Raw genomic sequence first — 16,183 nt, 5'->3', positions numbered from 1 at the left:
TGACACTTTACTTTTACATTCTGTCCTTAGGAAACAACAAGGTGGAAACATTTACAAGAGGAATCTTCTGGCCGAAGATGTAACATGTCCTATAATGAATAGCACCTATATAGGCAGATGTAGTAATGGTGAACAATTCGCGCTACAATAGGAATAGCAGGTATAAAGCTTGGGTGTATGTGATTGCCGGCAGTAACAAAAGGAACGTCTGCTGTATTTGTTGCAAGAGGTCTGTGCATGTGATCCTATAGATTATCCTACTTTTGTCCATGCGCTGTATCTAGTGTTATATCTCCATTCACTAGGACTGTACATACACGTATTCTACTGGAAGAATCAAAATTACTTATCCCAATTTATTTATTTTAATATTATTAAAGCACTCCCCCAATAATTTTATAAAGATTTAAAACTGATTCTCAGATCACCAATTCCAAACCAATTCCAATGTCTCCCATTGGTCTCTGCTTCATAGTCCTCATTGGGGGAAAAAACACCAAGCAAGTCACTGCCTTCAATGGTGCCCCACTTATGCCACTGGTGACCTATCCTGTATTGCAAAAGAGAGCAGGAAGAAGTGATTGGTGGGGGGTCCTGAGGAGTATCAGAATGGGAGTGGGAGGGGAATCAGTCAGTCCAACTTTATTCGGATAGCATTAGTTTTTTGGGCTTTTTTTTAATAAACCAAAAAGTATAGGTTGAACTGCCATTTTAAAGGTGAGCCTTTGACCAACTATTAGGTTTGGGTTGGGGGTTACGGGTAAATTTGCCATTACAACAGATTGCAGCAAGACACAAAATTGATATAGGTACCTGCTATTACACAGCCCAGTCATATTAATGTGAGCACCGTCTACTTTTGACGTCAACGTTAAATAACCAATCGCAGAAGGCACGTGTCATCAGCCATCTTGGTGCACTCATCATTGTGGAAAGCACGAAGGATTAACATAAGTATGCATCTATCCTTGCGGACCATGTTCAACCCTACATGCAAATTGTTTTTCCTCAGGATGATGGCGTCTACCAGCATGACAATGCGATGTGTCATAAAGCTCACAGTGTACGTGTGTGGTTCGAGAAGCACCAGGATGAGTTTACCGTACTCCCTTGGCCAGAAAATTCCCTGGACTTGAACCCAATGGAGAATCTGTGGGACCACCTCGATCGGGTTGTTTGCACCATGGATGCTCAACCGCGTAATCTAGCACAGCTGGAAACGGCACTGGAGTCGGCATGGCTCAACATCCCAGTGATCATCATCACAACATCCCCTCTCTTCCTGCACATCTCGCAGCAGTCCGCTCTGCCAAAGGTAGTTATTCTGGATTTTGACAGGTGGTTACATTAATGGACTGGACTGTGCCCTGTTTTTTCAAGCAATAGCAGTTAACCTATTCCATGCTGCTTTAAAATTACCTAATTTTTAAATCTCAAACCCCCCAAAAAATACATTAGTGTCTTTCAATAGGATGCAACAACATAGTGTGAACAGAACCTTACCAAATGCCATCTGACTGGTATAGATTTTGTACTGAAATTAGTAGCGGAATCATCAGTCGCGCTAAGATATAAAAGGCAGAAAGACAGCTTCAAGTTCATAAAGAAAAGATAACATTCCGAAGAATAAAAAATTAATTTCCAGATAACGGTATTAATGTGAAATATCAGGGATTACAAAGAACTTCACCCTATTACTCCCCTCCCTGTCTGAGCTTTAAATGCTCTGTTTAGTCTGATTTACTCTTTTCCCTCCCACCTCCTGCTGAGGATCAATAGAGATTATGGCTCAGTAAGACCCACATTTATATCACACTGAGCGCGCTCTCTGGGCAGCTCCTGCTCCTGGGGGAGGTTTATACTGGACGCTTCCTTGGGATTGTTCATAAAACAAATCCTGCAGCCAGCAGTTATGGAAGTTAGGGAATTGCTTAAATAGCTAATCCCCACTATATTCTGGTAGGTCTTCCAAACTTGAGCCTTCATTATATTCAATATAAGGAATTAAATAAAATTGAATAAAGAATGAGAACATACCAGAGAGGTCAGAAACAAAGATGTTTAGTTTATTTCCTCTTATTTTATTAAATTACATTTCTTTATCCAAGTCTAATGATGCTATACAGTTAAGGCGGATATGACATTGGAGATTTATCATTTTGTGCTGGTTTTCCATCATACTAACGAAGAGCCGCTCTGATCGGTGAGATTCAGGACTGGACAGCTCACTCCACTGGTGCATCTTACTGGATTGTCACTAATATGTGTCAGGACATAGATAGATAGATAGATAGATAGATAGATAGATAGATAGATAGATAGATAGATAGATAGATAGATAGATAGATTAGATAGATAGATGTTCCAAATAGGGTTGAGCGATCGGGAAAGATCGTATCCCAATCGGCGATCGAGCAAATTTCACAATCGCTAATCGGCTAGAAAATGATAGAAAATGGGATTTTAAAAACGATTCTGAAATCTCAAGATCGGCTCAACCCTACTCCATAAACATAAAGTAACTAGGGTTGAGCGATCGGGATCGGGAAAGATCGGATCCCGATTGGCGATTGAGCAAATTTCACGATCGCGATCGGCTGGAAAATGATCAAAAATCGGATTTTAAAAACAATGAAATCTCAAGATCGGCTCAACCCCAGTTCCAACCCAAATGCAGTAAACTGTAGAAAGCAGTGATGCCCTGTGTGTTCAGACACCTTTTAGTTGTCATTCCTTGAATTACTTTTGGAAGATGGGTATTCCCATTTTAGCCAAACATGGCCAAGATGGGAATATGAGACTTCTTCTCCCGACCACAAGGTCAGGAATTAAAGAGAGTCTACCATCTTCCCCAAGTATATTCAACTGTCACCACCAGGTTACTGAGCACATTACAGGGCACTTAGTGTTCGAGTAGGATGAGTGATGTCATAGCAGTGGGAAGAGCAGACGGAAATGGTAGGGGTCTGAGTGGCAAGAGCAATGCTCCAGGGAGCTACAGTCCCGCCCTCGGTGCAATAACTGCTTCATTTGCATGAAACCACCAAGTTGTTTTTCTGTAAATCTACAAACATGATTATTTATCAAGGTAACACAATGGTGACGATGGTTTAATAAGCTTGGGGACTCCCTTTAAGGAAATGGCGGCTATTCTACACGGATTCTGTAACTCTCATTGAGGTCACTAGGGATGACAGAAATAGCATTGTGAGATACTCTGCTATACCGTAACTCTGATTTACGGTATCTCCATGGGAGTTACAGAAACAACATGGAACAGAAGGATTTGGCTAGCTCCATAACTGTCCACCACCTCAGAGAGATACAGGCAGGGCTATTTCCATCTCAGCTATTAAAGGCTTAATAACCCTTCAACCATTGCACCAGTAACAGCCCACAAGAGATGCCATTTTTTTAAATGGTGTGACCCAATTGTTTCACCATCATGTTTTTATCTCGCCTAAGAGTCTTATCAGTGTATGTTTTATTTAGAGGCTGTGACATATGTGCAGGGGAGGTAAATTTCTCCTTGATTCCTCTCCTATGTGAAGTAGCAGGCAGAGGCCCTCACTTGCTTATTAATTAATTAATCAGAGAGAGCAGGTATTTAAGAGAAGCCAGGAAGGCAGATCTCTTTCTACCCAGGGGCACAGAAAGACCATCTCTGCCAGAGACATACGTAAGCAAGAGGGTTCTTTCATTGTTACATTTATGATCTGACCGGGAGAAGCTCTCTAGCTGCTAGCTAGGGTTTTTAATATTTAGTAAGTGCTGGACAGGCCAGGGATTTCTTTTGTTGCAGTTTTATTTTCTGCAAAGTTGCAACCTTATAACTTATAAATATATATATTATAAATAAATACCTAAATAAATCCTGCCCCAGTGTCACCTTATACCTAACTGCTGCTGTTTTGGCCTGGTTTTGATGAGACAGGTATAGGTCCATCTACCCCAGCAAAGGTGATCCTAAGAATAATTTCATAATGTGCTAAAGTGATGATAATAATCAGTTGGCATAGTCTTTAGGGAAGAAGTATATATTGAGATTCCATTAGAAAATACTTTGTGTGAGATACTGGAGGCTTTGCTTGGCAGGCTCCCTCTTCATGTCATGCAGAGAGGACTAGCTAGGATCAAGCACACACTACTGATCCAATTCCTTCAATATTCAACAAAAGGTATTTTTCTTAACATAAGTAGCTGTAGATGAGACGGACACTTTATTACCCCTGAGTGTTTGTGCAATAAGCATGTTATCGGAAATATCTCTGCTCGCCAAGCACCCTCTGATATCATACCCCGCCCAGTGTCTGCTCATCAAGTCATCTATTAAGATTTATTTGCCAACCTTAATTAAAACATACAGAGACTGCAAGGAGAATTGAATACCACCCAGTACCAGGTTTGTAGTGAGGAGGGAGGGACGTGCAAAGAATCTGCACGTACCCATCATCCATAAATCACACACTGTTTTTGTAGAGAATTGGCAAGCTCTATGATGCGTACTTAGTGATGGAGTGAACCTCCTTATAGGATTCTGCCCTGGGGGAATGATATGTATCCAGTATGTTTTTCTTTCACTTTGGCAATGTATATCTTAATAAGCTTTATGTTATGTTCCTTGTGCTAAAATAGGAGATAAATGGAGATTGTGTCTTTAGTCACAGAGGAAAATGCAAATATCCTTATATTACAATGGATATGGATTATTGTCAGGGCAAATGAAAAGTGAAAAGTTTACAAATGTCTCTATTACTAATACTAGTAAGGTGGAGATTCTTAATGGATACGGCACAATGTAAATTCATATTTGACCATTTGATTGTCAAACACTGTAAATTGCTCATGGGTACAGTTTTATTTTGCTGACATCTCCAGACTCTCCCCCAACACATCAAGGAAGATCAGGGGAAGAAAGAATGGGGCATGTTCAAGGTTAACTTGTCCAGTTCTTTGTTCTCACGGAGATATAGTAAGACACCATCAAGGATGTCTGACAGTGACTTACATATAATCATAAAATACATTTGTAGTGAGAAGTTGGGAGAACTAGCTGTTGCAAAATGATAGTTAGTAAAGGTGTATGGGCACCTCTACTATAGGGTCACATAGGCCAACTCAGAGGCCCGTAACCGTAAGTCTCAGACCGTCCATAGTTAAATATTTTAGTTTGTTTGCATTCATGTATTTTTTATTATCCCCAAATACATTAGTACATTATATAACATCATGAGATATATGGTATATTTTACATAATTATTATATTATTATTATTGTTTATTTATATAGCACCATTAATTCCATGGTGCTTTACATTTGGGGGTTACATACAGTACACAAAATATACAGGTAGATATAATACTAACAGTGATCGGTTGGCACAGCGGGGTAGAGGGCCCTGCCCGCAAGGGCTTACAATCTGAGGGAAGGGGGATAGAGGCAGAAGGAGAGGGGGGAGACTGTACAGATGGTGCTGCGGTGATAGTGTTATTGGGGGTTGTAGGCCTTCCTGATTAGGTGAGTCTTCAGGGCCTTCTTGAAGCCTGTGATTGTGGGGGTCAGTCTTATGTGTCGTGGTAAGGAGTTCCAGAGTATGGGAGATGCACAGGAGAAATCTTGGAGACGGTTGTGTGAGGAGCAGATGAGAGCAGAGCGGAGTAGGAGGTCGTTATATGATAGATTTGGCCATGGGGATATAGACAAGAATAAGAGAGAGGAAAGCACTGAATGAGCAAAACAGGACCATGCAAGACACTTGTATACTGCACACTGATACTATAGTGTGTGATATATACATCTATACAGTGTAATATACTATACATCACTTCAGAAACGTCTAAATAGTGTTATAAAGAATACCAGTCTTTAAATCTTTAAGAAGAAATTCTTTCTGTACAGCAAGTAGGACACGAAAACCCAGATGGACGTCCCCAGAAGATCTTGAGCAAGAATCTCATAATGAGACGTCCAGTTTTTCACCTCCCAGTTAAAGGGGAAATACGAACCCAGAAGTGAATGGCCGACATATACGAAGATTGAATTCATTCCTGAATGTAGTATAAAAAAACAAAATACATTCTGGTTATCATGTAGCCGCCCCTATAGCCATCATTTTCTTTACATTTGTTTGTCTTCCCTCACTCGTTTCTAGTAACTCTTTGGATGTGCGCAGTGACGACTGGGGCAGATTTATTAATACTATCCAATAGTTAGTGTCAACTTAGACTAGACAGTCCTAAACTACACCAGATTAACCACAGTGGCTGATACAGGATGACTAATATGAGGAATTTGTAGACAATCTAATCTAGGGTTACACAGCCGATTACGTGGCTTAGTTTACACAAAAATAAACCAACATTTGGACTCATTTTTCGTGCATTTAAAGCCAGGCCTCATTTTTTGGAAAACCACATACCTTGTATAAAGTGCAAGTAAGGCCTGGTTCACATCTGCGTTCGGTAAACCATTCAGGGAGTCCGCATAGGGCCCATGTGATTTCGGTAGTCCATTCGGGAGGGGGGGGGGTCCCGAAAGTAGATTGTAAATTACTTTTCTGTCCGCATGTTGCATTCGGACACCGTGTGGAAAGCACAAGGACCCAATTATAGTCTATGGGGTCCGTGTGCTTTCATCAGCTCACTACTTGCCGATGTGTTTGGTATTCCGTTCGAATGGATTACCAAACACAGTTGTGAACCAGGACTAAGTGTCTAAAACAGGCCCAATGAATGTCGAGCTTTCTAAGTCCTCATGATGCTGGAGCACCTTCTTTCATCAATACTATATTGAGCCTGGTGATGATTAATGGGAATTGATAGAGAATTGTTTAATTGAATTAAAGGGACTGTCCAGGATATAGAGGCCTGGGAAGGTATATAAATAAATAAATTATATATTTATTATGATAGATACATATACACACACTCACCTGTCCTCAATGCTCCAGTGTCCCCAACTGGTGCCCCAGTGCTTCTTTCGGCAGCAGTTCTTGCCATTTGTGACCACTGAGGCCAATCAGCAGCCTATATAAAGGAATCAGGACATCACCTGCCACGTCCTTTCCTTAGCCTCTGCTGTCATTGCAGCAAGGACTTCTGACGGAACAAGATGCTGGGAGCAGCAGGACCGGACCATGCTGGGGGACAACGGTGCACCGGGAACAGGTGATTATGAATGTGGTTATTTGGTATCTGAAATATTCTAACAGGTATTTATTAGTGTTGAGCGAGTAGTATTCGATCGAATACCTCGCCAGCATAGGAATGCGTGTAATCGGCCAAACACCAAGGGGTTAAACGCTTTGAATATTCCATGCGTTTAACCCCTTGGTGTTCGGCCGATTACACGCATTACACTAGTATTTATGACATTTAGTACCCTAATAGTGGTATCTATTGTACCGAGTATTTCCCCATTCATTATGGCTCCTGTTTGCGTTCTGATTTTTAATATTGCCTATGTTACTATTTATTTGAATAAACATGACATTTCTATGTTCCTACAATTACAGGTATTGTGTCTTTCATTGATAGAATAGGTGTTGTTCTAGAAATAAACTTAAGCAAGACCAGCAAACCATCTATTGTGTATGGGGCCACCTGGTCTCTCTTTCCATCCTCAATGGCAGATACCATACGAGGAGATAATGTTGGATTTTAACATGATCAGTCATATTATTCACAGGGGAGATAAGTCTCCACCAGTGGTGTCTGGCCGTAACTTTCTTTCGTCTCTCTACTGAGAATACCTGTATGCTTGTATGGGTGGTTATCCTATAGGGATCCATACACCCTCAACAACTGTCAGCTACATGTTTGATCCCCTGGCGGCTATTCCTCCAAATTTTTTCATGGGGAGAGAAGAGTTGGGTTCTTTACACCATATGACAAACACATTGCTCCTCTGCATCAGCCTTTTAAGCTGAAACGTATGGTATATAGACAGTATTTATTACTAGGATTGTCTTCATTGGATTGATAATCTCATTAGGTTACTTGTGTTTTAAGTATTAAAGTTAAGGCTTCTACTCAATTTTTTTTTCGTATTCTACAATTCCTCGAGTCCTATAAATGTCAGATTGGTATAAATAGTATCGCTCGAGTTCTGTGTAAATAAAGCTCTAACCTCTGCTCTAAGCCGATACACTAGGGGCGACAAGCAATAAAATATGGGCTGTGCGTGGGTGTGAGCCAAGTCCGGCCTGGTATTATTGTACATTGAGATAAACTCAAGGAGCAGAAAATACCTCCTCTATTTATTATGTGTGAAGCCTCATCTGATGCCATAATGTCATCACCCTATGTCACCCCATGGTGGGAAGAATGGATTCTCCAAACCATGGGTCTCTTTTGTTAATGTGTCAGTGTCACTGTGTGCCGAGAAGGCCGAATCCCTCAGGCCAAAAATCCTCCTCTGTCTTCCTGTCTGTTTATACAGTGAATAGACTTGGTTACTATGGCCAGGGAGTGAATGCAAATACTCGGAATTAGAATGTGAGTTCTGCGGGTCAGTCATTTATTTTCCTACAGTGACATAATGCAATAGTAAATTTGTTCAATACACCCGATGAGATATTATACCTGGGTAGATGAATGGTTGTCCTCCCCACCAGTGTCGCACATCAATCACGTAAAACATCAGCCCCAGGAGAAGGAAGGAGAAGCAGCTGAGCGTTGTAATGAAGGACAGAGACCTGGAAATGTGGAGAAGGATAAAGTCATGTATCCAAAGTGTAATTTGTCCTCTGCACCTACATATTGTTATCGAAATTGAAACCTAGCTCTAAATGACAAGATGCAGTAATGAGGAAAGTCAAGAAATGCTGCAGTTTATGACATGGTCTGTCTTCTGTGAAGAAGCTTCTTATTCACAATGTCATAGCAAATCATTTGTCTTCCACCCCTTGGAAAACAGCCACTAATCTCTCCGTCCTCTGCCGATGCACAGAATTATCCAGAGGTCTGCAGAGATGGTAACTGGAAGGGACTTCAACATTTATTTCAGAGACTATGTAAGCCTTAGGCCAGCCACACATGGTTCATGATTTGGATGTATGTTCTGGATGGAGACCCAGACGCACAGTGTTTTAAGTCCCTTTAATACTCCATGATACCAGAATACTTCAGCTTGATTTTGGCCACTTTTGAGATTTTTTTCACTGTTAAAGAATACTGAACAGTAATAGAAGGTCACATGACCAAACACTGCTCAGCTGATTGGTCGTCACTGAAGATGCCAACTGGTTACTTGAAGCCAACGTTTTCTGCGCTGGAAAACAAACTATCAGAGTCGAGTTGAAACAAACTAACGAACTGGTAGAATTCAGTGAAATATACACATCCCAGTCATATTAATGTGAGCGCCGCCTACTTTTGACGTCAACGTCAATCGCAGAAGCCACGTGTCATCAGCCATCTGGGTGCACTCATCATTGTGGAAGGCACGATGGATCAACACAAGTATGCATCTATCCTTATGGACCATGTTCACCCCTACATGAAAATCGTTTTTCCTCAGGATGATGGCATCTACCAGCAGGACAATGCGGCATGTCATAAAGCTCGCAGTGTACGTGTGTGGTTGGAGGAGCACCAGGATGAGTTTACTGTACACCCTTGGTCAGCAAATTCCCCGAACTTCAACCCAATCGAGAACCTGTGGGACCACACCCATCGGGTTGTTCGCGCCATGCACAACCTAGCACAGCTGCCAATGGCACTGGAGTCAGCATGGCTCAACATCCCAGTGAACATCATCACATCCCCTCTCTTCCTACACGTCTCGCAGCAGTCCGCTCTGCCAAAGGTGGTTATTCTGGATTTTCACAGGTGGTCACATTAATATGACTGGACTGTGTAGTATCATTCAGTATCTATAGTCTAACGTCACAACATCACTGTCCCATCATGATTATTGAGGTTGAGACTAAAATATCATAGATAACTATGATACCGTGGGGCCAGGTCGCTGGACAAACACACTTTAGGTTGCGTTCACATCTAGTTGTTGCCCAACCTTAAATAAGCACATTGGAAGTATGGAAAAATGAAGTACACTAGGTATTTCTATCCTGTAAAGTATAGCCAAAAAATACTGTGTGTGTGTATATATATATATATATATATATATATATATATATATATATATATATATATATAATGTTTTATTTTGGAACCCTATGGTGATGGATGCCACGCTATACATACATGCTGTCCTCAGTTTGGCAGTGGCTAATCTCCCTTGAGATTGGGGAGGGTCAGAGTGTAAGTGATTATTCTCTCGAAATCAGCACCAAATGGGATTATTTTCTACCTTTAGATTTAGGTTAGGTTATGCCAGATAATCTTATGGCCCAAATCTGCCTGTTACAGTTAAAGGGGTTATCTGAGCCAATGGAGATGTAGTCCAGAGACTGAATGACCAGATCTGATAATTATAATCATACAGGGCTCAATGCATGTTGGATACAACTGAATTGTGGCAATGTGATCATTCTAAATTGTTGCCCAAAAGATATTGTGGCAAATGTATTACCAATGGCCCAACTGGTGCAGGAAATCAGAGATTTATGCAGAGACTGCGACCTTCCATAGTAACCCAAATCAGATCCCCGCACATCTCTGCCTACATTTGCTCAATGTCACAGGGGAGGCACAGCCTCAATATCAATGATGAATTTGCCCCATAACTTTAGCCTTCACATAGTGCAAGAGATAGTTACAGGTACTTCTCATAAAAATCTGTATAAAATACCATGGCAATATTTTGTTATTAACTGGCTGCTCCCACAAGAATTAGGATCAATCCAGAACCAGACTCCAGCAGCAGTTCAGGCTCCTTCGGTCTTCCCTGCCCACCCATTAGTAAGATATAGATCGGTTTACCATAGACTACAGCCAGAGCTCCATTTGCTTCATTGGTGTATAGTATGCTGCTAGGTCCTCTGGGAAACTGCAGGAAATTTCAGATTCTTCTGGTTCTCCCCCTTTTTACGCATATTTCTATGACCAGATAGTGGTTTGCCCATAATCCATGTTTTCTGACTTCTATTATACACTTGTGAATGGGGTTTCTCAAAACAGAAAATGGAATAAGGTGCTGGCAGACCCCTCTGATATTAGCTTATCGCCCCAAGAACAAAAAGGCAAACCCTTCTTTCCCCTGAATCTGCCATTAAAGGGAATCACCAGACCAGAACCCATTTAGTTTAGCATTACCTGAATTAAACAGTGTTTTCCCCTTGTGAATGGACGCCAATATGTCAGCATTTTTGTCAAGATGCAAATGAACTCTTTGGCGCTGGCTGTGCTACAAAGAGGTCAATGACAATATTCCATTGCTTCAGAGAGTGCATTTGCATATTGGCATAAACAGTGATATCTCAGAAAAAGCTGTAGTGATTGATACATTTCGAAAGACATTTCGATTCTGGAGATCCTAACCTATCCATCCGCAGAGCTGGGTTGATGTTCTGGGTTCTTAAGAGTTGGGACACTGCATACACATTATATGCTTGACCAGTCATTGGGCTTGACCACCATTCCTCCAATGTTCTTAAATGGCCAGTTTATGAATATACATGCACTACTCATCTGAACTCTCATTCAGATAACAGCGTATTTGTTCAATAGTGAGAAGAAAGTCACTAGCAGGCTCCTCTGGTGGCAACTTATCTCCTGGAGAAACAAAGGAAATGCAAGGAAAAATTCAACAAGTCTGGGAGGGCTCCATATACGTAATATAGTGAGTCAGCTCTGTCAAATTTAGTAGGTTTGGTCTTTTCTGTTAGGTGTATGGGAGGCTTTAAGAGAGTGGCAGAGATAAAGGAGGGGACAACCTCTGAGCAACAGCACTCACAATTGGGGTTGAGCCGATCTTGAGATTTCAGGATCAATTTTAAAATCCAATTTCCGATCATTTTCCAGCCGTTTGTGAAATTTGCTCGATCGCCGATTGGGATCTGATATTTCCCGATCCCGATCGCTCAACCCTTTTTTATGATATATACATGAATAGGGTTGAGCTGATCTTCAGATAATCTCTGACCTCGATCCCGCCGGAAAAGATCGGGATCGGAATTCCGTTCACGATTGTGAAATTTATTCGATCGCTGATCGGCATCTGATCTTTTCTGATCCCGATTGCTCAACCCTATTCACAATGTAAAATAAAAATAAAAAATCCAATTCCAAATGCAGTTTGTGAACCCAAACCATGTATAGCATAGATGTAGCGGTAGTTACTGGGTTCAGTTCACTACTGGGATCTACTCTAAAGCAGATGGACATAGAAGCATATGTATATGAATATGGGAAGACTCTGCAATTTGCAGGGCAGTAATGCTTATATGCCATGTACTTCCAGTATTACTCTATAGCATATGTATCATTTAGCAAGAAAGTACAGGATTGCAAACAATGTAGACCTAGGAAAGTAGCTTGATATTTCTAGCCAGTGTCCTGATGCATGGAAATACGCATTTCCGATTTCTGTGTATTACACAACTGATATGCAAGTGCTGGCTCCACATCGCACATAGCAGTGATGTTCTTGCCCTCATCCTATTGCTGCACAGAGTGAATACATTATATAAATTAGATAAATCACATAAGGGAACCTTTCCAGCACATACTTCTTCCTTGATAGTACTCATCTGTGCTGCTTTATTTTAATACTTCCTAAAAGCCATTTATCTGTCCGTTGAAGGGCTGCCTACACCATCTGCATACTGAATGCTTGTAAGTAACTGCGTATTGATTTTCAGTTCTTCTGTAAAACTGTCAAGTGCCTTCTTGGGTGTAAGAATGGGGAGTATGAGGAGGAGTGGAGGGGAAGTCGAGAAATCTACCTCTTGTGTTTTTACATTTCTTCTATATATTTATGACCCTATGTCCATCAATCTGTATGGAGTTTTAGACCACATAGACAAAAGGCAAAACTTAGACAAAAGGTCGACACAAAATTTTTAGATCAATGTGGCTTTGTATATGGTCTCGTAAGTTTCAATGTCACCTTGCAGAAGTTTAGGAAGATATGTCAGTGCTCTCTATTGGACTAACAGCAATAGATGGATACAGCATTCCCCTATGCTTGTTAGTGCCATAGACGTTGCATTAAGTGCATGACCATTGCTTACTTCAATTCAGGGACAAGCATCCTATTTTTATACACAGTGACATGCACACTTGGCCGGGTCTGCTTATGTTTTCATTGCTTAAACCGAAGCCATACTGTTCTCCTAACGGAACAAAACATCCCATATGTTGAGTTTGTCCATCATCTGAGTAGAAGGTGGTTGATATGCTGAGAGACAGAGTCAGATGACCAGATGTGTCAAGGCTTTCAAGTCTCCAGTCCAAAACATACGTTTATTGTTAAAGAAACTTAAAAGGGAGGTTTTCAGGGTTCAGGATCTTCATGATCTTCAGAATATCCTCCCTTCTTCCCTCTGAGATCCTCAAGTAGGTCGCTCTGACTTTCACATATGTTGCAATAACTAAACTCATTTATAATAATCTGTATTTATAACTCATTTATAATTGACACATCTGTAATTGGGGAACTTCCAACTTCCCCGAGTTTGAGCCTATGTTATTGGCATAAAATCAAGATTCGGTGTAGAAAACCAGTTTCCTTAAATGATGTCAAGACTCACATTATCTGCTGTGTGATCGAATCAATGCAACTATTTCTCAGTGAACTCTACATTACAGGACTACAGCACTGCAAGGCTGCAGTGCAAACCTTAATGACATTGGTTGTATGTTTGGGGTCCTTGTCCTGCTGCAGAATAAATTTAGAGCCAATAAGACGCCTTCCCGATGGTACAAACTCCCTTCTGTCGCAGCAAATTTTGAAAAAGAAAAGAGAAACCGGTAATGTTGAGAATCGTCGAGGAAGAAGACAACCAAGGAAACTTAGTGCAGTGGATGAAAAACACATGCTCCCATCCCTTCGAAACTAGATGTCCTGCAGTGTCACCAGCTCAGACCTGTCAGAAATCAGTAGCACCCGGGTACACCCGTCTACTGGAGAGGTGTGGCCAATCATCTTGTAGCCAAAAACCCATAGCTTTGATGTAGAAATAAGGTCCATTAAGTCAACTATGTATGAAAACATATGAACCGCGGTGCAGTATCTGAAGACAACAGTGAGGCATATTCGAGGTCCCTTGTAAATTTGGTGCAGCATTTGGTTAAGATTACAGGTGTCCTCAATCCTAAGAGATGTAGCAACATACCAATCCATCATGCGATACCATCAGGGAGGTGTCTGGTTGATTCCAAACTTATTGTGCAGTTGAACAAGAACCCCAAACATACAGCCAATGTCATTACTATTAACATTTCTATTTTTGAAAGCCTTCTTATTTTGCAGCACTTTTTCCACGTATGCTAACACATTTGCACAGTGTTGTATGTCGCAATAATAATAATAATAATCTATAATGCATTTATAACTAGAGTTAGAAAATGACCTCATTTTGCATTCAAGGTATTGCCATACAGTTTAAGTTTGGTGTACAAAAAAACCTGTTTTCTCAAATATTGTTGGGTTTACACCTGCGCCTGGTACACGTTCGGGGTTTACGTCCCCAAATCTGCTTAAAAATTGTGCATTTTTTTCCCTTTTCAGATGGAAACCCAGCAGCCCCATTGTAGTCTATGGGATAAGGTGGGTAACCACCTTATTAAGTGGATTAGGTTTCCATTCAGGGGTCTGCTTGGGGAACGGAACGGAAACCTGAATGCAGGTGTGAGCGTTAGCATATGGTTATCCCTCTGCTTTCTAATTTATTTATTTTTTGTAGATTGAGAGCCCCATATAGGGATCACAATGTACATTTTTCCCTATTAGTATGTCTTTGGAGTGTGGGAGGAAATCCATGCAAACATGGGGAGAACATACAAACTCCTTGCAGATGTTGCTCCTGGTGGGATTTGAACCCAGGACTCTAGCGCTGCAAGGCTGCAGTGCTAACCACTGAGCCACCGTGCTGCCCCTCCTCTGCTTTTTGTGATCTTTTTGTGATCTTTTCAGGGCATTGATCGTTCAATAAACTGTACATATGAAGCAACCATTCTGGGGTTTCTTCAGGGGCGTAACTACCATAGAGGCAGCGGAGGGGGCTGCCACAGGGCCCGGGCCATTAGGGGCCCCGGTGACAGCCTCTACCGCTGCGTTTTTGTTTGTTTTTTTTTAATTGGCCGTTACGGGCCCTATTTACTTGCCGATCCTGTGATAATACTGTGTGCAGGGGCCACTATGGGCGCATAATACTGTGTGCAGGGGCCACTATGGGGCATAATACTGTGTGCAGGGCCACTAAGGGACATAATACTGTGTGCAGGGGCCACTAATGGACATAATACTGTGTGCAGGGCTTACTAAGGGACATAATAGATTGCGGAGGAGGGGTCGGTCGAGGTCATCGGTGTCGGTTGGGGGGGGCCCATGTCAAAAGTTCGCCACGGGGCCCCGCCATTCCTAGTTACGCCACTGGGTTTCTTGTTCCTAATGTATCACTGTTTCAGGCTGGACCAACTTATATCTAATGTGTATCAATACAAGTACGGATATGTGTACAGCACATTAGTATGACAGCCATGCTGGATCCAATTTTGATCAGATACCGACAAATCCCCTATTGACTATTAGGGTTTTGGATATTTCGGTGCTCAAAAAACTCACAAAACCAAAGTCCAAGTTGAAACATTTCAATGGGTCGAGCTTTTCACATTTCAGAATTTTGCCTTCGGGTTGCCAATATTTTTATCGTTCAGTGTTCAGGATATAACATTATATACACACGACTTCTACAGAAAAATATCCCGTCATGGTCTTTATATGATTTGCAATGACATAGGTGAGAAGTAGTCAATATGGCCACTTGAGATGGCCATAACCAGTTTATTAATGGTAACGCTGCCCTAGGGCTCCACAAAGAGTTCGTACCATGAAATGGTTGAGTGTGAAGATCTGTTAAGTATGGTCTGAATAATGACCAGGCTACAAATGTTCCAGTTTGGCTTTGAAGCACTTACCAGAGGTTTTTATTGATGGGAATAAATCCTTCATCTCTAGTACACTTGGTTAAGATGGCCGAGATAATCCCCTGTGGAAAAAGAAATAAAGCTACGTGTTAGAAGAGAGTATGGATGGTCGAGCTGTGAACATCAGA

General features: G+C 41.4%; 1 protein-coding gene across 1 annotated transcript in view; it reads right to left on the bottom strand.

The window, feature by feature from the left end:
• Nucleotides 1–5,325: 5,325 nt before the first annotated feature.
• LOC142183045 (heparan-alpha-glucosaminide N-acetyltransferase-like) overlaps nt 5,326–16,183 on the bottom strand; it is a 161,798-nt gene continuing 150,940 nt past the window's right edge. Inside the window, exons 16-18 of the mRNA XM_075257943.1 lie at nt 16,047–16,117; nt 8,583–8,695; nt 5,326–6,047 (exon numbers count right to left, since the gene is read on the bottom strand). Of these exons, the coding sequence (XP_075114044.1) occupies nt 5,866–6,047; nt 8,583–8,695; nt 16,047–16,117 (366 nt within the window). The 3' untranslated portion in view covers nt 5,326–5,865. The remainder of the gene's footprint in view (nt 6,048–8,582; nt 8,696–16,046; nt 16,118–16,183) is intronic.

Source organism: Leptodactylus fuscus, chromosome 10, assembly GCF_031893055.1.
Source record: "Leptodactylus fuscus isolate aLepFus1 chromosome 10, aLepFus1.hap2, whole genome shotgun sequence".
Classification (NCBI taxonomy): Eukaryota; Metazoa; Chordata; class Amphibia; order Anura; family Leptodactylidae; genus Leptodactylus; species Leptodactylus fuscus.
This window is presented reverse-complemented; position numbering and strand designations above follow the sequence as displayed.